Genomic DNA, 24,507 nt, shown 5'->3' with positions numbered 1-24,507 from the left:
TGTCATTTTATATATATATATATATATATATATATATATATATATATATATATATATATATATATATAATGAGATACTAAGACTTAAAGTAAAAAATAATAAACGTATATTTAGGCTACAAGTCCTGCACGATTTAGCTGTTCATTTTACCTTCGAACTGGCGCAGAAAACTACTAAACGACGATTAGTAGCACCATAAAGCTTGTTGGGCTTCTTTTACAATTGGTTGATAGTCAGTCACGTGACTGAGGTGTTTGCGCTTACCTGTACTTGTATCTGTTCGTGAAGTAGGCTACTGAACACACATACATACTCTTGAGTCTTGACAGGATCAACTAGATGAGCAGAAGCGCGAGAGCGCGTGCCTTAGTTTTTGTGTATAATATGTAGGGCCTATACATTGTTGGTTAAAATAGTTGGAGTAAACTTTTTCAATTACAAAATTATAGCCTACGCAAAAGCATTTAAATCCTGTTAAAAATAACGCTGAGTTAAAGTAATGGCACTGTCACAGGTTCAGTGCCTTGATGACAATCACATCAACTTGCGCACTACCGAGTCCAAGCCGGAGTTCTTTTACAGCGAGCAACAGAGGGTCGCGCTGGAGACACTTATACATGACGGACAGGACGCCTTTGAGGACTACATCAAAACAAAGAACATCCGCTGCTTTCTATCGGACCTTGAACTTGAGATGATTCTCAACACTGTGGAGGTGTATAGCCCGGGTGCCATCGATAATAACGCTGAACTGTACGGGGAAAGTGATGGGGAAGAGCTTTCCCTGCAGTACTGGCCCGACCGCTCGGACTCCTCGATCCCACAGCTGGACATCGGGTGGCTGGACCGGGTGTCCTACCGCGGAGTGACGCGTGCCCAAGTGTACACTCAACCCCCTTATGAGGGTCAGCCACATATTAAAGAGGTCGTTAGAAAAATGATCGGCCAAGCACAGAAGGTAGGGGATAAAAGTTGGAAATGATTTTGTGATTTTTTGTTCTGACTCACCTCTAGTGAATAAGACACTGATCAAAGTCCAGTGAACATAAAGATCAGGGGCCGGTTGCATACTATATATATATATATATATATAAGTAAATAGTAATATAGGCCAATCAATAATAACAATTAAATAAACAAAACTAAATGTTATATAGGCTACAGTTCACATTAAAAATTTGAAATTCTAAATCTAATTGAAATAAACTACGTTTTGTCAGATCTTGGCAATTTTTTTTCTTATCACAAATTAGTATGCTGATAATATATAATTTGTAATAAAGAAAATACATGATTGGACCCTACAGCTTCTATTTGGGATAGTCATCACATTGTCCCATGCACTTAGGCTACTTTGAATACATTTTTCAAGAATGTCCAGTTTTTCATCCGTGTGCACATTTTTATTTGCATGAATTAATATTTGGATTACAGTATGTTTTTAAAGTATGACAGATATATTAAAATGTGCTGTCTTTTTTATCTCAAAGTTCTTGTGTTTTCATTAATGCTTGTCACTTTGCAGGTTATTGCAATTGTCATGGACTTGTTCACAGATATTGACATCTTCAAAGATCTTCTGGATGCAAGCTACAAGCGGAAGGTTGCTGTGTACATTATGCTGGAGGCCACTGGAGTAAAGCATTTTCTCAGAATGTGTGAGAAAGCAGGCATGCACACTGGACACCTCAAGGCATGTCACAATTAATATTAGAAAATAATTTGAACGACAATTTAAGATTAAATATTTATTAGCGGAAAAGAAACATATTATTAAACGCCTAGAGTAGAAACAACCGAGAGATAACTTAAGTTCTCCAAATCAGAAAGTCTAATTTTACAAACCGCCTGAGGCAACTGTGAGCACTTATGACTCTTGATGCTCTAGTTTTGAGACTGAAGCAGATTTCTTTTGATGATAGATCATTTTGCAACACATTTTTGAAATAACAAAATCTTATACTGTATCAGTGATAGTAATGGATTTATTAGAATGATGTGTGTAGTGTTTATACCAATAATTTTTACAAATATTTTTACTTCTGTTCTATGACAGAATTTTATATGTGAATCGGTTGACCTGAATATTTGAGATATTAGCTTTTGTCTGTGTATCACCTAAAGGCACCATAAACCCAGCCACAAACAGGAAATTTAAATACTGAAATCAAATGTGAATTAAGCCATGATCACAAAAGGCTAGTTTCAGAATTAGCATCAATGTAAATAAGTCTGAAAACATTACAGAGATGTGATATAAATGAAAATGTATCCTTCTTGTGTGTTTACTTGCTATTGTCATTGATGAAACCAAATCAAACATACAGTGTGTCAGAAACTATGGCCACATTCACACAGCAGCGAATACGGTTGTCAGTCCTGTATTTGAGTCCTTAATACAGTTACGTTCATACACAGTACGGTTATTTATGGAGAGTGACAACCGCATTCTGTAACTGAACTCACATCTGTACAATTTCAGGACTCACAAATGCATTCCCGGAAAAACCTCCGCTGTGTGAACAGATCCGGACTGGACAACTAGTTGTATCACGTCATACAGTGTGAGAGAGCTGATCTGCGATGTACAAACGCACGTACCGTGTGTTGCGGGTTTTCATGTGTGGTTTATCTTTCGCTGTGTGTCATCTGAAGGTTTAAGATCAAGTCACTGTTCTCCACCGGAGCTCCCATTATTTTTGTGTTCTACGCGTGACTCAAAGTGCTCTCCGCCCCGATATAAAAGCTGCTGTCAGTTAATGAAGGTTTGATGGATGAACTCACGGCTGAATTGGACTCTTGTCGTGTCATAAGTGATAAGACTTTTCAGTTTTATGGATGTCACCATCTTTTATATTACTGTGTGTTTCCTGTCGAACGTTCATACAGACAGTATTCAAGATGCCACTGTAAGTTTCTGTTTGAATGTGACATTTCGAGACTCACACCTGTAAGTAAATGTGGTTGTCAAATCCAGAAACTTATAGTGTGAACATAGCTTATGTCTAAAAAATAAATGGCATTTTTTACCTATACATTCAAATATCCCTCATGGTGGCCTACACATAAAACCCTGTTTGTAGATAATATCTTTTATACCCTAATACAATATTTGTCTTACTTTTGTATTAATTTTGTATTAAGTTGCCATTTTGAGAGAATTTCTTTTAGTTGTGGATATTTCTTCATCACATTAACCAAACATGCTGAACTCTCTTCCATCAGAACTTGAGAGTGCGCAACATCAGAGGTGCACAATTTTTCAGTCGATCCTCAAAGAGAGTGTGTGGAAGCCAAAGCCAGAAGTTCATGTTTATTGACGGAGACAAAGCAGTCTCAGGGTCATATAGGTAAGTCTGGTCAACCCAGTTTAACAAGGTTAGACCTAACCTAATTTATTATTCTATTAGCTAAATACATCCATTATATATATAATTATTCAAATTTAAAAAAGGTTTTCTTTATTTTCAGTTTCACATGGTCTGCCTCTAGATTGGACAGAAACATCATCACTGTTCTCTCTGGCCAAGCAGTCGACACATTTGACGCATTGTTTCAGGACATGTATGTGATGTCTAATGGAGTGTGCCTGAGCAAGATTAATCTGAGCAGTGACCCTGAACCTGAGTTCCTACCTCAGGTGGTACCAACTATACTTCCCTCAGCAACCAAGGCACTCAAGCTCATTAACCCAAAATACACTCTGGTCTTTAACTGTGCTTTCACTACCAATGGACCTATATCTGACCAGACAAGTGCCAAGAACAACATTTCCAAGAATCAGACGGAAGTCATCAAACAAATCAAAGACACCCCAGTGGTGCCATCTGTTCACCCGGGACTTCTAAACTTGGAAAAGGCAAACATGATCAATTATGTGCCGACCTGGCCTGATCCTGACCCACCAAGTGATGTCATTGGTTTCATTAACATAAGAGACTCCAATAAGCCATTGCAAGCTCACCTAATGCGCTCAGAGCTCTTTGAAGTGTCTCAAGCCATCCGATTCAAGGATCCTTTTCATGAGCCAAAGGAGTCTATATACCTGAGGGCTTGTCCTGGACTGATATCGCAAACCCCCTCTGATCCTGAAGCTCCAGCACAGAATCAAACATCAGAAAATGCTCAGAAGAATTTTGATCAAAATCAACATCAAACAAGCAGCCAGAGTGAGGATCTTATCTTGTCTTTGGAAAAGCCAGAAACTCTGCATGTGCTTGCCTGTAATAAAGTTGATAAAGAGGAACAATGTGTAATGGAAAAATACATATTTGACATCTCTACATCTTTGCAGAGTAAAAACATTCACTCTGAAAAAGACTTTCCCAATGCAATTCCGAATGTGTCTTTTACTCAAGATGATAGAGTCTCAGATACAAAGCAAACCCTGGTTAATCCACAACCTCTGGAATGTCCTGCTCAAACCTCTGACGATCTTGAAATTAAATCATCATCAGGAGTGTATAACAAAACTCAATGTGACTTATTTGCAATCCCAGACACCCCTTTTGGCCAAATGTCTAACTGTGACTCCAGCATCTCTTCATTGTCTGATGTATTCTATGATTGTTTTAGCCCGGTTGCTGACTTAAGGTCTTTAGGAGATTATTTTGTGGCTGAAAAAACACAAGAATCTTTGCATAATCCAATCAAAAATGCTCATCAAGAGCAGGAATTTCCTCGTTCAAATTCATCCTCAACTCAAGATCGTACAGATTTGGCTACTATACAGACCTTGTTTACTCCAAAACTTTTAAAAACCTCTTGCAATATTGTCTTCAACTTCTTATCTACAGAGTTCAAAACAACAACTGCAACTTCCGAAACCACCTTTGCCCAAGAAAGTGAAAAAGTTGTCACAATAAATGATAGTAGGCTACCAGTCAAAGATAGTGAAATCCACTATTTCTCACAGACTCCTAATGGTTGCTTCAACATCTCTTCAACTTCAGAGGAATACTTTGAATGCAGTGACACAGTGGGTTTGAATCCAGATATTCATGGTATGGTTCATGAGAAACCAAGCTCAGTTGAGAACTTCAGCCTGAATGAACCTCTGGAAATACTGAAGCCCGTACTGGAAGCTGAGAAACTGTGCGAGGTAAGCTGTCAGAGCATGAAAGAAAAATATGAACCTAAAATGGATTCTGGACAGGAGCAGCCTGAATTTCAACACATGCTAGAAATAACAACTGACAGTCACCTAGTTGCAGATGAAATTAAGGCAGTTTTAGGGTCTGAGGATATTACTCAAACTCAACTGAATAAGAAAAATCACAGACACCAAAAACAAGTGTCTGAAGTTACCTCAGAGCCAGTAGTAGAGAGCAAATCAATGAGTAACTGTTTACAAGAACATAAGATACGTGCATCTCAGGAGAAATTAGAGATACAGAACAAGGCAGAATATGTAGAGTTATCTGAGAAAGTTAAAAAAGAGCTATTGCAAGACTTAAAACTTGATGTAAGTCTAGATTTAGTATGTGAGGAATCACTACGAGACATACAATCTGACATAAGTCTGGATTTAATATGTCAGGGAAAGTTTGTACAGTTAGCTGAGAAAAATTCAAAACTTAATCGTCAGGACTTAGAATCTGAGGTAAGTCAAGATGTAAACTGTGTGGGACAGCCTGTAAAGTTAGCTGAGAAAACTGCAAAACTGCAATTGCAGGATTTACAACCTGAGGTAAGTCTAGATTTAATATGTGAGGGACAATCTGCACAATTACCTGAGACAACTACTATACTGCCACAACAGGACCCGCATACCGAGGAAAGTCCAGATTTAATACTCAAACCTTCAGAATTGAATGCTATCAGCAAACCGCATTTGGCAACAGGCAGTGAATCTAGAAGCTCAATACTGCAATTAAAAGCAGATATAACTTCTGTAATTCTAGAGGAGACCAGGGTAACAAAGTCTGTAGAGTTGCCTAAGAGTGAGGAACTGCAAAATCCAATGACTTATTTCGATTCTGGATCAAATCATCCACCCAACCTCAAACATGAAGAGCACTTAAGGCTGCAGAATGATGAGGCCAGTCCATCAGTGTTAAAGATAACCTCTGAGGAGCACATTCCTCAAGAGAAACTGCCTGAACAGTTTGAAACCATTGAGCTGTTGATATTAGAGGATTCGGACCCCCAAGAGACAGAGCTGAACAATTCTGATCCCATAAGACCAAGAGCTGCACTGAGCAAAGAAACAAAGTTCAGCAAAACTGAGCCTATAGAACCAAAAACGGCAAATGATAGAAAACGTAAAGAAAATAAGATTGGTAATGAAGTTTATAGTTGGAATGAGAAGGAAACATGCCACTCAACAGCTCTGTTTGAGGAGAAACAAGAAGGGGAACATATTTGTACAAATCAAATTAACAAGATCCTGCCAGAGGCTAAATCCAAGCTGGAGTGTCAGGTTAGGAAGGTAAGAATTTCTTACTGTACTAATACCAAGAAGCAAGCTCTGATTCAATTATAAATCAATTTGGAGAACTGCATTGAGGATAATATCATTAAAAATGTTCTGTTCTTCATCCTAGCCACCACATCAAAAATCATCCAGACTTCCTATTCTAGTAAGAGGAGGGTTAACTAAGTTGACCATCAGCAAAGCAGACACTCGCTCATTGGGGCTGCAAGCTCCTATAGCTGGCTTGCATAGCAAGCTGCCATCACTTGGAAAACCACTGGGACAGAATAAGCCAAGCCTTACATTATTTCCATCTCCTGAAGAATTGTCCACAGGAGGAATCGCTCCAGTTAGGTCAACACTAATTCCCCAGAGACCCCCTCGGACAGTCCCCTCACCAAACAGTCCCATCTCTCCCCAAAAACAGCCTCAGGTCCAGCTGATCGCACCTAGGATCAGGCAGTCTGACCAACCAAATGTTTCCAGGAAACGTTCTGCATCCATTACAAAGTATAGCTGCTCTTCTTCTGGAATTTTATGTCCAGGACAAGTAAAGAAGCATGCTTAAAGGGTCTCCACCAAGCAACTAGAATAAGGGAACAAAGTGCAGTTTGAATTCATGGTTGCATACTGACTTCATAAATGTAATGATGTTCAATAGCATTATTTTAGTATTTAGTTAATTGAGTTGTTTTATTCATTCCATTTAGCAAACAGAATTTCACCCTCCTACAATGCACTCAAGCTAACAGGGTTTTCCCTATAAAAAAGGTTTTTCTAAAGTAAACGTTTTATGTAAATTGCAGACACGGACTTTTAGATAAAGCTTTATGATTGTCCCTAAATCTATTAATATGTAAATCCTTTATTTTATTTTATTTTTTTACTTATTGTAAATGATCAATTATGGGCCTCATTAAATCATCACATATAGTTCACCATTTGCATTACATGTTATTTCCTTTTATTCTTTTATGGGCTGATTTTAGTCAATTGGTATACTAAAGGAAATGGACATGAGTGTTACTCATTTAGATTGAGGTCAAAAACTACAGACTTTTGAAGATTAGAAACCCCCCAGACTGTACAGACGCATTTATTGAATTATTGAAACAGACCTTCCAGGACAGAGTTCACTTGATTACGGTTGGACTTTATTCCTTTATTTAATTATAAGAAAACGTTTTATCATCGTCGCTACTTATTGAAGCAGCTTCAAACATGATTTAACCTTATTACACACCATAACCTCATTCAGTTTGGCTACTTTTTTAAGTTGTTCTTGGGTGGCCTGGGACTGTCAGTGTTCTTGTGGTGTCAGCCACCATCTTTATCGTAATGTCATTTTGCAGAAACTACAGATTTAATCACATATCATTTACAGTTCAAGTTAAAAACAGTTGTGTGAACTAAGAACTAAGAGCCCACGTGCAAAGATGGATCAGACAAGCAACTGCCACTGAGATGATAAGGATGCTAATGGTAACAGATATCTTTTCTCAATGTAATAAAGACCTTCTTGTTGTTATCAAACTAGCCATCAAGAAGAATGAATAATACTTTCGACTGACCGGTAACAGGTTTTAATTTAAATATATAATATCAGGAAGTCTAAAAACTTTTCTCAGTAATTTGCTTTTGTTGACAGGTCTTCTCTTCTGTGGCAGACTGTAGTGTGTTACAAAGTGTTAAGGCCATAACTCTAGGAACCTTTGCTGGGTAATTTACATGGAAGTTAGATTAGTCATCCAAATATATTTCCAATAAAGTCTACATCAGTTGTATGCTTACAGAGCAGGCAAATAAGGGCCATATAAGCAGTTAATTTGACAAAGGCCTACTTGAGACGCCATTTCATAAAGAAGAGTATCACCATACCTCACACCTAACCTAAGAATGCTTATAATTGTTCATGATAATGATGTGTTCCTGCCAGTTTAGTAATGGAGCAGTTGCAGTTTGTTTTGTTAACCATAAGTTTTGTTTTTCTTAAAGGGATAGTTCAGTTCAGTTATCCAAATGTATGTTCAATAGGATCCAAATCAACATTGGACTCTACTGATTTTCATTGTATGGACAAAAAAATCACTCGGATATTTATTTCAAATCATCATCTTTTATGTTTTACAGAAGAAGGAATTCATAGAAGTTTGTAAAACATCAGGGTGAGTGAATAACAGATTTTTTATTTTTTGCTAAACTATCCCCTTGAAGCTAGGTTTGAGCAAGCATTTATGGGCAACTCAAGACTGGTCACTCACTAAATGCAGACATAAAGGACAACCGTTTGCAGGAACGTTTCTCTATAAGAAGTATTTGCAGGAAAAGAGGAAATATCAGGATCTTTGACTTCCCCGTGAAACTAGCCGCAAGATTACTTGGGTCATACATCTTAAGCTTTGTAGAGCGGTACTTTCCATTACAGACATTTTTGTTGAAGCAGAGTCTTTGCCATATCCATGACAGAAGTATCTTCTGACCTCAGGTTGTTAGAGTCATTATGCAAAAAGGAACAGTCTATATCGTCTATATCTAACTCACTGCTGCTTATCTGTGTCATTTAATGAAATTAATAGAACTATAGGGAATCTTCTTTCCCCCATATTTTATTTTCCTTTAACAAACAAATCCAAGTTACTACTAGATAAGGGTTCTGCCTACTGAACAGCAAATCAAATTCACCAGCATAATTTATGCATTTGGGAGAGGATTTTCTCCAAATCTGCTTAAAATGCATTCAAGCTAGTTTGTGCACTCCGTAAAATCAAACGTATGACCTTGGTGTTGCTAGCATATTGTAAAATAATTTGTTTAGGGAGTTCTGTGAAGTGTTGACTGCCCTCTGTTGGTTAATTATATTGGTGAATTTTGAAGTAAACATAGTTCATCCAACTTAAGGCAGATCTCAAAAGCCAGTGAATGGCATAGAGTAGCATTGTACAATAAACTTGAAACTCTAGTTCTGCCAACCTAGTTGTCAATCTTATTTCAGCTGGCATGAGAAAAGGGTGGATCATTAACTAAACACTGCACACATATGACACAGATATAGTCTTTGTTTATTTATTGTCATCAAGTGCTGTGAGTAAATACAAAAGCCTTAAATATTGGTTACATAACAAAAACCCTGCATTTCATTTAAAAATGAGTCATGTTTTTAGAGGCAATATATTTAGAAATTCTGGCCACTATGATCAAACATTTATGAGGCAAAGTTGCTTAAAAACAAATAGGCTCTCAAGTTATAGTGTTAGTAGAAGAATCTAGCGGCGGGGGGATGGTGGCACATTCAATCAAGTACATTAGTTTTGATCTTAAGTGCTAAATTGAGGTCTATGCATGTGCCTATGCCTTGTACCAAGTAATTCTTGAATTTAACATCAGCACTACTTAGCATTACCAGACAGGAACACAAAAACTACTAAGTGGCACAATAATTACACAAGTCATGAGACGTGTCACAGCACAGATTTTATATATGGGAACATGTTGTAATTGTTGGCCACAAAGTGGAGTCGTCCATTCACCAATTATAAAAAAAGAAAGAAGCCAAGACAGAAGATTTATGGCTAAAAAGAACTGAAGAGGTAATTTTAACATCCAGTTAAAATCCTTCTTTTAAATCCAGTACTTTAAATTCATATAAAAGTGCCAACATTTCAGATCAAGAGGTTGAGTATTCCTGCACTTCAAAACCTCTAAACACTTTGACATCAGCATTTTAGGACACTGAATTCATGTAGCATCGCAGAACATCCCGGTTCTTTGAACGTACAATTATTATTTCAAAATATTACACACACAACTAGGTGAAGCAGTTATAATGGGCGCCAGAAGGAAAAATGGTTAATGATACAGGCAATAGGGAGAGAAAAAGTCTTGACCTCTGTGCACATGTTAAGACTGACTGTACATGACCCTGCTAATCATCCATGCCTATATTACGAAAAAGGTAAGACATGGATTCTCCATTGTGGATGCGGCGAATGGCTTCTGACAGGATCATGCTGATATCCACCGTCTTTATTTTGGGACACTGGAGTTTTTGGATCTCGTGTGGAATGGTGTTGGTGACAACTACCTGTACAGAAAGACATCGGAAAGTCAGTTCATGACAACACACTCATCACTCTGAACCTCAAATTAAAACGCTGTTATGATGACCTCATCTATGGCGGACTCCTCTATTAGCTGAGGGGCATCTGAGGAGAGGATTCCATGAGTAGCCATGACAAAGATCTTGTAGGCGCCTCTTTCTTTCAGAGTTTCGGCTGCTGCTAGAAAACTGTCGACATCATCAATGATGTCATCCTAAAACAAAAAACAAAAAAGCTTAACTCTTCGGGGTCGCCGATCACGCCGGCGTGATCAAGTTACATGACCAGTTTAAGACGTCGAAGCATAAAAACAAAGTCACGTTGAGCGCTGCCGTCCACTTCTGTCGAAAGTGCTGGCTTGAAATTCTATTTTACTTTTTGTTTTGTGTTGATAGACCAAGTAAAAACGGAGATATGATCATTTAAACTTTATATAAAAAAATACTGACGCGTTCGTAAAAGAACGCAAGATGGGATGCGACAGGCGTTGCATTTATTCTAATAACTTCGTCGGTTTTTGTCATAAAACAAAACGGAGAAAAATGTGTGAATCTGCTGACTCTGCTATTCAGGCTGCACATTTTAGGGAATGGAGGAGGAGCCAACTGAGCTAAGACGCAAAATTGAAAGGCAGAGGATTTACGGAGTTGATAAAGATAGACATATATACGTTATATATATAGAGAGAGATTATTGCTAGTTTTTGGAAGAGTTTGAGTAGATTTTGAGAGTAGTTTAGGAGTAGTGTAGATAGTTTAGGAGTAGTTTAGGTAGTTTAGGAGTAGATTTAGCTAAACTGTTTTGAGGAGAGGCACAGATAAAAAATAAAAATAAAAAACACCTGATATTTGCTGTAAATAGTTGTATGTATAATTTGATTTTGTGTTCATTTTACCTATTGTATGGTATATTTGCACTATTGAGGAACCCCTCTTACTCAAGGAATGAAATCCCTGTAATGTAGATATCTGTATAATTGTACATGAATTGTTTTGTAGAGTTTCTAAGCAAAAAAGAAAAGAAAAAACGCCTATTGCCACACCTGCTTTTTGCTGCATATAGTTTAATTTTATCTCAATTTTAAATTTTTTATGTTGTATTTGCACTATTTGCGAACCCTCATACTCTGGGAATGCAAGGCCTTAAATATAGCTCTCTGAATAATTGTGTGCACAACATTTTTTAAAAAGTGGCTGAGCTAAAAAGAAAGAAAAAAAGCCTATGGCTACACACGCTTTTTTTTGTAAATCATATTTTTTTTGTATATAGGTTGATTATATCTGAATTTTACCTGTATATGTTGACATTTACAACTTGTGTTTACATTTTAAACCTTTTAAAATGCTTCATTGAGCATGTTTGTGTTTTTTGTAGTAGAAAAGCTATAATTTTTCTATTCGGATTTTGTGTTTTTTGTGTGATTTTGGGTCCAGTATGTTGATAGAGTACATCAAAGTGAAAAACGAATTGTCTGATCATATAGGTGATGTTGTGCTGAAAAAAATTATACCAAACATTGGTATGGTAAACATTTTTTTATGTTGCAAAATTTAAAAAAAATAAAAGTACTCAAAAACGGCCAAAATAGCCCAAGACTCCGAAGGGTTAAGAAGAGGGATAAACTTAAAATAGCACCCTGAAGACATTCAAATCCTCTTGAACTCACCACTATGATGGCAATTCGTCCACCTACATCTCCCACAACAGTTATTGGGGGTTTTTCTTTGGGAATCAGCACTATGCAAGAAAAAAACAAAAAAACAATAGGGAATAGTCAGGAAAAAAAGTAAAACAGACTGAGAGAGTTTGCTGAGATGAGATTCTCACATGGTATCTCCAGGCTTGGATGGATGGCACCACTGTTTTTGACAGTGGGTGGGGAATGGCGCCCATCCACCAGATCCGATTCTGCATCCTGGGCTTCACCGTGGATCACAGCGATCCCCAGCCGCAATCTTTCAGCAAATGACTGGGCCCTGTAAAAGAGCAGAAGCCACAAATGCACTCCAAATCCTGTTAATCGGGTTAGGGATGAGCATTTAAACCCAAATTTACATAATTTCAAGAAACCCAGGGAATTTTGCTGAGGCTCCCTAGTGGGCCCGGTCCCCTGGTTGAGAACCAGTGTCTTACACATTTTTTGACACTAATGTGTCGATTTTATATTGAAGTTTTGATGTTGCTTGTGAGACAAATTTATATTACCATGTGACAGACAATGTTTTTTTTTAATTGAATTTCTCATTTACTTTCAAATTTGCACCAATTTTTTTATCCCGTGGGATGCGTGACTGTAAAAAGAATCAGTATACCAGTAGGAATTGAAATACTGACACTTGGATGCATCTGAAAGCACACATCATCATCTTTCATTACCTCAACATCATGTTTGCACAGCGCCACCCAATGCATACAGTTGCATCAGTGAGATTTAAGTGAGGGATTTGGTGGGAAGGTAATATTATTTAATATTATAATCTTATTAGCTGGTCTAAAACAAATACTTGACTAGTCAATTACTCCTGCAAGTCTCTATTTCAAAGGCCTGTGGATCTTTTACATGACATGACACCACACCACACCACAAAAGTAAGATGTAAGTAAGATGACTTCACCTTTTGGCTGATGCTGGAGATTTGGCCACAATTACAGCATTTCTGTAGTCAGGAATCTGAATGCAGAGGCAAAGTAAGTAAAAAAACGATTTAAACATCTAAAAGGAAAAGCAGACGTACACACATATATTATGCATTCACATACAGCCAACGCTCATTACTAACTAATTGGTAGATGACCTTTCATCTGAGCAAGAGAGAAAATTTATCATGAATGAATTCATGCATAAGCTTGAGTGGAGAAATTTATTCTGAGAAAATTCAGCGTCTGATAAATCCGGTTTCTGTCCTGCTTTCTATTTATTAGCAAAATAAGATGGCCTGACCTATTAGTGAAGCTGAAGGCTTTGACAGGACCAATGGGAAAAACAACAACAGTATCTACAGGAATCTCAGATCTCATGCAATCAGATCTCAAACCATCCAGACAAGCGTTAAGCAAGGACCTACTTCTTCCTGTATGTACTGTAGCAGGAATGGTGAGGCCCGGAGATTGTCCACTGGAATGTTGAAGAAACCCTGGATTTCCTTTTGATGCAAATCCATAGTAATGAGATGAGTCAGACCTGCTCAAAGCCACATTGGACAGAGTTAGAAGACTATAATTGCCCAGTTTCCTAATAAACCACAAATGAAGGGACAGTTTAGTCTCATTTACCTGCTTTACACATCATTGAGGCAAGTAGTTTAGAGACGATTGAGCCTCTCTTTCTCATTTTGCACTGTTTGCTATAGGGGAAATAGGGAACGACGCCGATGATGTTCCGAGCACAGGACGTCCTGCAGGCGTACACCATAATGAGCAGCTCCATAATGGTGGTGTTAACATCCCTGCAGATGGGGAAGGAAGGAAAGTTTCAAAAACTGGGATTTAGGAAAACTAATTTGCATACATGGAGATTTGTTTATGTAACGTCAGTATCAATGTCAAAGTGAGGGATAATTTACATGAATTTGCATAATGCTACACACTGGCTGCAGGAGGTTTGAGTTGTCAAAACAGGGCTCTAGATGAAAAAAAAAAAACTAGTTTGGAGATTAAAATAAATAAATAAATAAATAAATAAAGTTGATTATGGTTCCAATCTCACTGAAAAAATTCACCATTTAGACGACATGTTAAACCATTAACATTTTAAATACTAACAGCAATACATTTTTGTAAAAAAAAAAAAAGTATGTATATCAACAAAATTAAAGTGCCTTTACGTGATAAAAAAAAAGATTGCCTCCTACTGTTGTGTTTAAGGCTTCTTACTTGGACACAGTCTGAATGATGAAAACATCTTTGCTGCGCACAGACTCTTCGATTTGGACCCGTGTTTCTGTGGGAAAAGAAATGTTACTTTCTTTTTTTTTCTTTTTTTTCACGATACATTTTTAACTTCACACAAACAGACTAACAGCTATTTAAAAGGTTGCACAAAAATTTGACTGTGCAGGGAATGCTGGGAGAATTTCACCACAGTGTCTGCATGTGGGAGTGTAAGCATATCTCCATTTCACAATACACAAGCATGAACCAAAACAAAGACTGTCAGTTGAATTAGCCAATAGTAGCTCAGATCCCTGCTCTGTTCTCTACTCTCTCCAGTATGGCACGCAAAGAATGACCAACCACTACAGCTACAGCCACCGCTAGTGTAGATTAAAAAAAAGCAGATATTTAATAGAAAGTTGAGCAGAAAACAGGCCTTCACCTCTGTTAGCCTCCTGATAGACCTGCACCTTCCCAAGTTCCACACCCAACCGCCTGTGCAAGAACAAATGTTCAGGGGGAATATGAAGCAAAAAAACAACTTGCACGGAAGCACACAGCAGAAATCATCCGTATTTCACATGTAAATCTCAGTTAGACTAGAAAGACCCATAGTTAAAATGTTAACATAAGATTGATGTTTATTCTTTGCATGGAGGTATATATATATATATATATATATATATATATATATAAAATACAAATATATACTATATATATATATATATATGTTTTTTATTATTATTATTTTTATTATTATTAAACACGAGCCTTTGTGAGATTCATCCAGACATACACTACTATTCAAACGTTTGGGGTCTGTATTTTTCTATTGTTTAAAAAAGAAAAGAAAAGCCTCTTATGCTCACCAAAGCGGCATTTATTTCATCAAAAATCTGATATGCTAATTTAATTTGGTGCTCAGGAAACATAATTATAAATGTTGAGAACGTTTATAAAAGTGAACAGTTGTCTTTGATGAATAGAACAGCACTTATTTAGAACATAAATCTTTTGTAACATCACTAATGACTTTAAAAAAAAGAAAGAAAGAAAAAATACTGACCCCCAAATCTTTGCACGATAGTGTATTTTAAAATGGAAAAAGACAACTCTGAGTTAATAAAAAAAATAAAAAAATTTGATTTGGTACTAACCATTGGTACTCAAAAGAATACAGTTGTTCCAGCTCAGATCTGCTGTTGGAGAATGAATGTCTTACCACTTTTTCTAACTACCCAATATAACTGGCATGTTATAATGGACCTCCAGTGGCAACTTACTCGGCTATCCTCCTGCCCAGCTCTCTGCTGGAGGGGTTGGAGTTGGCCGTGAAGATGACCAGACCTCCTTTGGCGGCACTCATGTCCTGTGGTTGTCTGGTGTCTACCTCTAGGGACTCAGGCAGTGGCTCCCTGGGCACCCAGGCACTGCTGAGCCCTTCCTATCAACAGGACCACAGGCACACTGTTAGTTCAACACCAGACACTTGCTGCAAGAACAAAGGGAAGATGGCATGTTTACACACACGAATCAACCCAGACTTGATAAGAAATGCGCGCGCACACACACACACACACACACACACACACACACACACACACACACACACATGGATGACTAACTACTGACACATAATTACAGCAGACAGGAGACTTCTGACTGAGTCTGCGCGATGATGGTGAATCACGGTTCGTGACAGGAGCACCAACAGACCCCCATCGAGTCGGGCATGTCATGACAATACAGTATGAATTAATAACTCGACATCCACATTGCAATGAGTCCAAACTTATACAAAAACAAAATTATTATGCTAAAGAGTTTGCTAAGTTCACTCATTCATTATGCTGCTAAGCTCGCTAGACCTTTATGTCTTTTTAGGATAAGAAATATACACATTCAGTTTCAGAAATTAATATTAGCGTAACATAATTTGTTGTGGGTTTGATTTAGCAAACCAAAAAAATATTGACAAATCTTACCAGTTTTGATCTTTTAATCGATCCCTCTGTCTGCCTGGTTTACTGTATCATTTGCAACAATTTGAACATTGCTACCTTCGAGAAATACCCAAGATGGCAGGTATTGCGCAGTTTTTCAAAATAAAAGTCATTTCTTTACTTTTTTGTGTATATATATATTTTTTATGTATGTGTGTATGTAACTGGTCACCATTTTTATTCAAATTTTTGCTTTTTTTTCTCTCTCCAGTTTTATCATGTTGTGTACAAAAGTCAATTTATTGTGTCAATAAATATGAGGTTGTAAAACTGCATTCATATAATATTTGTTCAAAATATGAGTTGGACTGTTTTTTGTGGTGAAAAAAAATTAACTTGTGAAAAATAAATGAACTTTCCCATACATTTAAAAAGAATACTTATAACAGAAAAAAATACAAAAAATAGTGATTTTTTTCATTGACTTACGTACATCTTTATGAGTAATTTCCAAATTTCTTCTATTGTCTTTGAAATCTGGTTAAAGTGTACTGTCAACTCAGAGCTGACGGATAAAAATGTCACATGATTATTTTAAATGTGTCAGACAGACACCAACACTGCATCACCCATCCCACAGACTTCCCTTTATGGCGGCAACTCTGTACTACCATCTAGTGCCTGGTTATAATACTTTTCCATAGCTCAATTGTTCCATGAAGTTAAATTGAAACATCACATGCAACTGGCAGGGAATGGGAAATGAAAGCAATGATTCTTAAGAAAGTAACACACTGTTGCCAAGTCTGCAGACGTTTGCTTCATAAGTTCAATTGCAAAACCAAGGGTGATGACCTGCAACCGTCACCACTAGCCACAAAAAGAGAAATGAAAATGCTTTATAAATGGAGGCAGTAACATTTCAGTGACTAGTGGGTAATTTTCCAATAGGGGTCGTTAGAGCAACACACAAGTACTTCAAGCACAATATTTTAATACTTAAAAGAATACTTTTAGGAAGCATTACACATTTGATTCCAGGATTTTTAGTTACAAAGAAGATATTAATTTAAATAATAACATATTAGTCCAAAGTTTAATGGAATGTACTGTTGTTTTGATCAAGATGTTAAGAGAATTTTTCATGATGATATAAATGTCTTTATATTCCACATACACACATTTTCATTCACTCATAAAGAGCAGAAATAGTGGTGAACGGGGAAGGAGACAGCTGTAGAGAGAGCGATTCCCAGACTGTCCCCCACGCTTGCTGCAGCCATGGCAAACTCTCTCTCACGCTCAGCGGTCTGTCCAGAAACAAAGTGTAAGAGAATGCTTTAGAGACCATTGACTGATACATGCTGATCTAATCATATGGTTCGAATGAAGTACACATACCTCCTCATGGATGAAATAGAAGGTATTCACATAGGCTGCTCCTCCCAACAGACCCTCATAGAGGACAATAATAAAGACCACCCATGGGTAATGCAAGAACTGGTAATATACAGCAAAACCCAACACAACAGCATTCACACACTGAAAGAGAAAGAGTAATCGGTGTCATTAAGAGTTTTAAATATGTTTTCTATTGTCTTGTATTTACTGTTGCATTTGTATGTCTAGGTTTATGTACTGTTGTGTCTTGTGCACCAGATCTCACCTGTAGGAGAGACATAAGGAACATTTTCCTGATCTTAAAACAGACAAGAGATGTGCGGGAGACAAACACACCAATCTGGTAAATTGTCTGATACCTGCAGAGGAGAGATAATGATGCACATTGAGCATTTGCTGGCATTTAAACGGAATGAAACAACATCAAAACAAAAACACAACTTATAATGTTTGAGACAGAAGAACCAAATTAAGTGGATTTGTGATGTTCTCTTAAAAGGGATACTTCACCCCCAAATGAGAATTTCTTGGTTGAATACTTTTTTAAAGAATTAAATTAATGCTTTTCTTATTTAATGCTTTTATTCAGCAAGGACTCATTCAATTGATCAATAGTCTCCGTAAAGACATTACAATGTTACAAAACATTTCAATTTCAAATAAATACTGTTACTTTTAACTTACTTTTCATCAAAGAATCCTGAAAACAATGTATCATGGTTTACACGGGGAAAAAAGTCAACATTGATAATAATATATAATGTTTTTTGAGCATCAAATCATTATACTAAATAGATTTTTTGAAGGATAATGTGACACTGAAGACTGGAGTAAAGACGCTTAAAATTCAGCTCAGGAATAAATTACAGTTCAAAATATATATATATATAAAAAAAAAAGAAAACATTTAAATTGTAGTAACATTTCCTCAACATTATCGTTTCCACTGTTAAAACAACAACAACAAAAAAAATCTAATTAAAGCAGTTCCGATCCCAAATTTTTGAACGGTAGTATAATTCAAAATCAAAGTCATGAAATTAAAGAGATTTGTCATGTGTCCTACCAGCGATATTGTTCTGCGTGAGAGAGAGGAGAGTCAGGAAAGTAGAGCAGCTCCAACTAATGAGAGAGATTAATAAATATACAGATATTTAGAGATCACAGGTAGTTTTACTGATGTCTTACTCTTTTTGACTTGTCTGTGACTGTTACAGAAAACACTCACCAGTCCCTGGTTAATGAAATACTCAGCGAAGTAAACCACAATAAGAGGAATAATAAACTTCAGTAGGCCCTGAAAGAGATCATATGGGTAAGAACAAACACTAAAATAAGTAAAAGACTCAAAGAAGAAGTGCATTCCCTGACTGTAGCACAACATGGTGCAAACAAAACAAAAATAAAAACACACACATATTGCTATCCTACATGACACACACAAACTATGCTCACACTTTAAATGTGCACCAAGTATTTTTTTTTAAATGTAACCCCATAAACAAAAAACAGCATTTCTGATGTTCAAATAAAGACAGAAGTCCCATGACTAACTGAAAATTACTAATTTTATTTCAGTAATTCTAAACTATTTTAGGAATTAGATTTTTTTTTTGGGGGGGGGGGATGGGGGGGAAGAGAGTAATCATGAGACAAATTTGCCGATATGCAAAAAAAAAAAAAGGTAATAAAAATGCTGCACTGCATCCATCCTTATGGGTGTCAAAATTCAAAGTCTGTGAATAAATGAATCATATAAAAAATAATCATGCCAAAATTACGTAGTGCATGTATTGATCAAAGCAGATGCAACATCACTGAAGCCGACAGGAAACACCAAACTGAGGCTCATAGGTCTAACCTTAAAAACGTATATTTGGTCAGTGAAGGTCAGGGGTGCGATGTGATGGTGCTCTGTCAGAAGGAAGAGTACAGTTATCAGAATGGACATACATAACCATGAAAATGAAAAGTTGCAACAATACAAGCAACCAGTTCCTAAATGTACACACCTTGTTCTTCCTGAGATGGCTCAAAGTCCTCATCAGTATCAGTCTCTTCCTCAATTAAAGGGCGTCTCTCCCTGGAGTTCGCCGTTCTGAGATAACTGTGACCAACATTGTGCCGTCTCCACTGTGGGAACGAGGGTGGGAACACCAGGAGGAAGAAATAGCTGGGGGGAAAAATCACGAGAGAAAAAGATATGTTTATGCAATCAATTTGGTCAACAGGTTCAACCAATAGAGTTCAGAAAGTTATTCTGACCTAACAGCCAAAATAACCGGGACAACCAGCATGATCCATAACGTAACTTGGGGGGTCAGACCAGCCTGTGTAAATGCTGAGTAGAGGAAAGCTCCAGCTACTCCCGCTGCCCCCGTGCCGGACCCCCAGCCACTTAACACATCCCTTAGAGAGACAGAAACACAGACGCAAAATATAGATAAATAGCTAGTAAAACTGAGATCAGTGACTAGGGCTATGCTAGGAATAGAATACTAACATATTATTCATACTTTTTCTGTGATATGCAGTCATTACACTACCATTCAAAAGTTTTTTTAAAGTCTCTTATGTTCACCGAGGCTACATTTCTTTGACCAAAAAACATAGTTCAAGCAGCAATATTGTGAAATAATAGTACAATTTAAAATAACACTTCTCTATTTGACTATATTTTAAATTTGTTAATTATTGCTGTGATGCGAAGCTGAATTTCAGCATCATTACTCCAGTCTTCAGTGTCACGTGAACATTTCTGATTATTATCAATGTTGAAAACTGTTGTGCTGCTTAATATTTTTGTGGAAACCATGATCATTTTTTCAGGATTCTTTAATGAATAGAAAGTTCAAAAGAACAGCATTTGTTTTGAAGTAGAAATGTGTAACATTATGAATGTATTTACTGCCACTTTTGATCAATTTAATGCACCCTTGCAGAATAAAAGTGTCAATTTGTTAACAAATGCTTTACAGAAGCCAAACTTTTCAATGGTAGATAATCCTGTGCATAGTACGCTAATTTCTGCATGCATAGAATACCCAGATATTATAACCAACTAAATTCACAAAATGTGCAGCACAACAGATGCAATATCTCACAATGCAATGTACTCAGAATTGTTGGCTCCTATTGGATCAAAACTGCATAATAACTGCTGTTACTACCACAGATAATACCTGAACATTCACAAAACGAAATGACCAAAAGGCTAACATAATAAGGTTGCATTAATATGAACAATGGTTACTTTAACATCAAAAATAGTGCATTCTGTACAGATACAAAAACATCCCAATACAGAACAGTTTGAATGAATGAATGGGTTTCTAGGCGCTACCTGCTGAAAAACACAGAGAGGGAGAGGAAGGAAAGCTCCCCCAATCCTGAACTAATACTGGCAAAGACGACACCTGAGGAAAGATTCAGAGGTTCATCATAACAACACTTATCAGATCTCATTAATCCAATACAAAAGAGGAAATTCTCATTACCAGTTATGCTCATCAATACAGTTGAAGAAAATGACACCATCAGGAAGCTGACTACTGCCGTAAAGAAACACACCAAAACACGGAAACTGTTCATAATAAAAATGAAAGAAATAACACATTAATTAACAATTAAGGGGTTAATTATTTTTTTTCACAGAACTATCCCTTTATCAGAAAAAACACTGTGCAGGGCTACAATCAAATCAAATTCATCCCTTTAACTTTGTTAATAGGTTTGACATTGATTTCTCACACTATTGCGCACTCTCCATCTCTTATCACAGTCTTACATGACATCATTTCAACATCTACGCAGCTAAACCTGTCTGAAGATGCTGACGGTTGTTAGACATAAAATAAATAAGTGCTTGTCAACTTTACCCATAAGGCACTTTGTGTATATAGAAAGGTGCTGTGAATTTGATTATGAGGGTGGGTAAGATGTCAGCCAACAGCACAGCCTAGAAACAAAAATAAAACAGTGTCAATCCCTGAACAAATATTTAAACATACACTTCAATCTCTAGACAACATGAGGGACACGTTTGAAGCGTTGAAACAAGGAATGAGAGAGAGAAAGAAAGACTGACGTACTGCAGTAGACACAGGATTGCAGTCAAAGCGGTTGCTGATGTTCCTGATCTCTATGTTAGTCCCATTTGGAGCTGGAGTCTAGTGCAAGAACAAAATTAAAAACGAGAAACATGAGTAATCAAACCTTGTGGAAAAAGTACACTTTAGCATACTTTTAAAAAGAGTACATAATGGATATAATATACTTTAAAAGCATATATTAAGTCTGAACTGAACGTAATGTTTTCGAAAATTCTATTATAGTTTAAATTCATAAATGCAATTAGTTAAAATTAAGAGTGTAGGACTTAGGACTTAAGTACGTATATGTATCCCCCAGTTTCACAGACAAGGCTTAAGGCTTAAAATGCATGTTTGAGGTGTTTTAACTGAAAGAAGCTCGCACTGATATATCTTAAAATATGTCACTGCCATTGTTTTGTCTCTAGATGCACACCAGTAATGTTTTTTTTTTTTCTAAGGCACATTTATAAAACTACTTAAATGTCCTAATTGAACTATGGCCTAATCCTGGCTTAATCTAAGCCTTGTCTGTGTGAAAACCAGGCCAATGTAATTTCATAATTACTTCTATTGTCTTTGAAATATGACTGAAGTGTACTGCTGAATGTACAGATAAGCATTAATGGTAAACTAAAACATAATGTCATGCATTTAAATATATTTGTAATTACACATTTGTAATGATTAAGCAATTTAGTACATTTAAAATATATCTACTTTAAATATTTAGTATGTATGTTAGTCAATAATACTGTACAATAATAAGTGTACTTCTAAAGCATGACTAAAGAATATTGAAATATGATTTAAAATTTGACTATTTGTGCACTTTTTAAAAGTATACTTACATTTGCAACACTCTCTTTAAGAACACGTTATTTAAATAATTATATTAATTGCGAGTACATTTAAAATATATATATATATAATACATTATATATATATATATATATATATATATATATATATATATATAACGTTATATACTTTTAATTCAAAGTACTCATGCACATTCAATACAATTAAGCACACTTCTTTTTCACAAGGGAAGGATGGAGTTGTGGCAACTGTTTTTAGCAATATGATCAAAAATATCTTACAGGTGTTGTTGTGTTTTGAGATTCCTGTTTTTGTAAGATGTCATGTGCTGCACTCAGCATCACCACATATGCAAAGTTATTGCAAAGTCCCAGTAACCTAGATAGAGATAATGAAGATTCGTTTACATATTCATTGCGTATCACTTTAAGCAAAGTTTGCAGAAGATTCACTTACCAAAAACCAATACAATTTCTCCAGCGCTGAAAACGACCTATAAATATATAAATATATATATATATTTTTAAAACACGTCAAGATAAAAAATGCGTATTTTATAAATCATAAAATACAGTTAAAGTGTCATTAGAGCATTCTACTTACCTTCAGTGTGAGCTGTAATGACAGGGTCAGAGTTTAATGCTCGATCCATTGCGACTTTCGCGCTGAAAAACTATAACGTTACAGAAAACTACTTCTCTAACGTTAGCTGAGAGTTCAACTGCAGACATCCATAAATATTACATATTCATAACAACGGTGTATCTGAATGATCATAGCTCATAGCTCATTTGCAGCGGCGTAATGTTAGATAAACAGACAGACACGGATCCACTGTCTTCCACTTTCATTACCTCAAATTATGACAAGCGACAGCAGTAATCACAACACCACAAGGGTGCTACACAGAAATAGATCCGACCGAGCGCAATGCTGCAAGGAGTAAACAGTTCCCACCTACTGCAGTGACTGTTTCCAGTGCACAATATATCTATTCTGAGTTTTTATTCATTTTGAGGAATACTGAATCTGTTGTTGTACTCAGATTATCACATTTAGTCTAGAACTAGGCTAAAATAAGCATCATGTTTGTACACAACAGCTCTGTCTGTTCCTTACAATTTCCAGGTAGGCCTACACAGGAATCATGGAGTTTAATGGAATACATTTTAAGACCTTTTTTTAAGACCCCTTTCATTAATTTTAAGACCTCATCGCCACTTCAAGTTTTAACCATTACATCGGCGACACCTTGCATTTACTACATTGATTGTAAGATAGCACAACTAAATAGTCTTTGTTTGTGATAACTCCTCATCAATGCAACATATAATTCAGAAGGGTGGGAACGTATACAAGATAATTAATTGAGTGACTAACCCAATGCAAGGTTTATTAGAAAGCAATCACGTATACTCAAAAAAGACGTATTTGTAACATCAACTCTTATAACTGTCTGCGAACCATATATCTTTTGTGGTACACTTCTAATGACACACCTGACTGGTCAGAGTTGACCTGTGATTACGGTGTTGATGCACCAGAGCAAGTCCTTCAAACACAGAGTGTCAGTAATATTCACATTGCAAGTTGTTTGTGGATTGTTATAGTAGGCCTATATTCATTCCCCTGACATAGTCTAGACTTCTGCAGGTCTGACACTTCTGAAACTGCTATGGCCATGAACTACTGCCATTTGCCAACAAACTGAGCCAATATCCTTTAAAATTATTAGATACTGTTAATGCGTTTACATTGAGATCAATACACCTTGGTGGTGAAACAGCGTAATTTCGAAAGGTTTCAAAACAGTGTGACGTAAAATGAAGGCAAGCTCACACTTTTGGCCAGATGTTGCTGTCGCA

General features: G+C 36.5%; 3 protein-coding genes across 4 annotated transcripts; 1 reads left to right on the top strand and 2 right to left on the bottom strand.

The window, feature by feature from the left end:
* The first annotated feature begins 275 nt into the window (after window positions 1–275).
* fam83ga (family with sequence similarity 83 member Ga) lies at window positions 276–7,353 on the top strand. The gene is made up of 5 exons (XM_077213251.1): window positions 276–958; window positions 1,526–1,693; window positions 3,226–3,350; window positions 3,472–6,430; window positions 6,546–7,353. Exons 1-5 carry the CDS (start codon window positions 500–502, stop codon window positions 6,981–6,983), a joined length of 4,149 nt encoding a protein of 1,382 aa, XP_077069366.1. The 5' UTR covers window positions 276–499; the 3' UTR covers window positions 6,984–7,353.
* A 2,100-nt stretch (window positions 7,354–9,453) lies between these two features.
* Window positions 9,454–16,498, bottom strand: prpsap2 (phosphoribosyl pyrophosphate synthetase-associated protein 2). 2 transcript variants are annotated; one of them, XM_077213262.1, is made up of 11 exons: window positions 16,371–16,498; window positions 15,543–15,829; window positions 14,828–14,880; window positions 14,386–14,452; window positions 13,786–13,958; window positions 13,578–13,693; window positions 13,128–13,183; window positions 12,340–12,488; window positions 12,179–12,249; window positions 10,580–10,726; window positions 9,454–10,496 (listed from the first exon to the last, which is right to left on the bottom strand). In XM_077213262.1, exons 5-11 carry the CDS (start codon window positions 13,937–13,939, stop codon window positions 10,338–10,340), a joined length of 852 nt encoding a protein of 283 aa, XP_077069377.1. In that variant the 5' UTR covers window positions 13,940–13,958; window positions 14,386–14,452; window positions 14,828–14,880; window positions 15,543–15,829; window positions 16,371–16,498; the 3' UTR covers window positions 9,454–10,337. The 2 variants fall into 2 exon arrangements, with proteins under 2 accessions (XP_077069377.1, XP_077069376.1); XM_077213261.1 differs by having other exon boundaries at window positions 15,669–15,829.
* Window positions 16,499–17,305: 807 nt separating this feature from the next.
* On the bottom strand, window positions 17,306–23,560 carry cln3 (CLN3 lysosomal/endosomal transmembrane protein, battenin). The gene is made up of 15 exons (XM_077213256.1): window positions 23,246–23,560; window positions 23,099–23,135; window positions 22,924–23,020; window positions 21,821–21,898; window positions 21,608–21,687; window positions 21,227–21,312; window positions 21,073–21,145; window positions 19,995–20,138; window positions 19,742–19,902; window positions 19,591–19,643; window positions 18,958–19,026; window positions 18,796–18,851; window positions 17,995–18,088; window positions 17,730–17,870; window positions 17,306–17,638 (listed from the first exon to the last, which is right to left on the bottom strand). The coding sequence occupies exons 1-15, from the start codon at window positions 23,292–23,294 to the stop codon at window positions 17,522–17,524; spliced, it is 1,335 nt and encodes a 444-aa protein (XP_077069371.1). The 5' UTR covers window positions 23,295–23,560; the 3' UTR covers window positions 17,306–17,521.
* Between the last annotated feature and the right edge of the window lie 947 nt (window positions 23,561–24,507).

This window comes from Siphateles boraxobius, unplaced genomic scaffold (assembly GCF_051911475.1).
Source record: "Siphateles boraxobius isolate OS27281-9 unplaced genomic scaffold, OSU_SipBor_1 66, whole genome shotgun sequence".
Classification (NCBI taxonomy): Eukaryota; Metazoa; Chordata; class Actinopteri; order Cypriniformes; family Leuciscidae; genus Siphateles; species Siphateles boraxobius.
Note: the sequence above shows the minus strand (reverse complement) of the source record. Positions and strands in the feature narration are given on the sequence as shown.

What these genes read in the sequence shown, in the direction of transcription:
- fam83ga (XM_077213251.1), top strand. Translation starts at nt 500, where the DNA reads ATGGCACTGTCACAGGTTCAGTGCCTTGATGACAATCACATCAACTTG. An exon ending in TGATCGGCCAAGCACAGAAG is followed by an intron (nt 959 to 1,525) that starts GTAGGGGATAAA and finishes GTCACTTTGCAG; the next exon opens with GTTATTGCAATTGTCATGGA. An exon ending in GCAGTCTCAGGGTCATATAG is followed by an intron (nt 3,351 to 3,471) that starts GTAAGTCTGGTC and finishes CTTTATTTTCAG; the next exon opens with TTTCACATGGTCTGCCTCTA.
- prpsap2 (XM_077213261.1), bottom strand. Translation starts at nt 15,751, where the DNA reads ATGAGTGCCGCCAAAGGAGGTCTGGTCATCTTCACGGCCAACTCCAAC. An exon ending in CTGGGCAGGAGGATAGCCGA is followed by an intron (nt 14,881 to 15,668) that starts GTAAGTTGCCAC and finishes GTTCTTGCACAG; the next exon opens with GCGGTTGGGTGTGGAACTTG. An exon ending in CTATCAGGAGGCTAACAGAG is followed by an intron (nt 14,453 to 14,827) that starts GTGAAGGCCTGT and finishes CTTTTCCCACAG; the next exon opens with AAACACGGGTCCAAATCGAA.
- cln3 (XM_077213256.1), bottom strand. Translation starts at nt 23,294, where the DNA reads ATGGATCGAGCATTAAACTCTGACCCTGTCATTACAGCTCACACTGAA. An exon ending in AGAAATTGTATTGGTTTTTG is followed by an intron (nt 23,021 to 23,098) that starts GTAAGTGAATCT and finishes ATCTCTATCTAG; the next exon opens with GTTACTGGGACTTTGCAATA. An exon ending in ATTTCATTAACCAGGGACTG is followed by an intron (nt 18,852 to 18,957) that starts GTGAGTGTTTTC and finishes CTCTCTCATTAG; the next exon opens with TTGGAGCTGCTCTACTTTCC.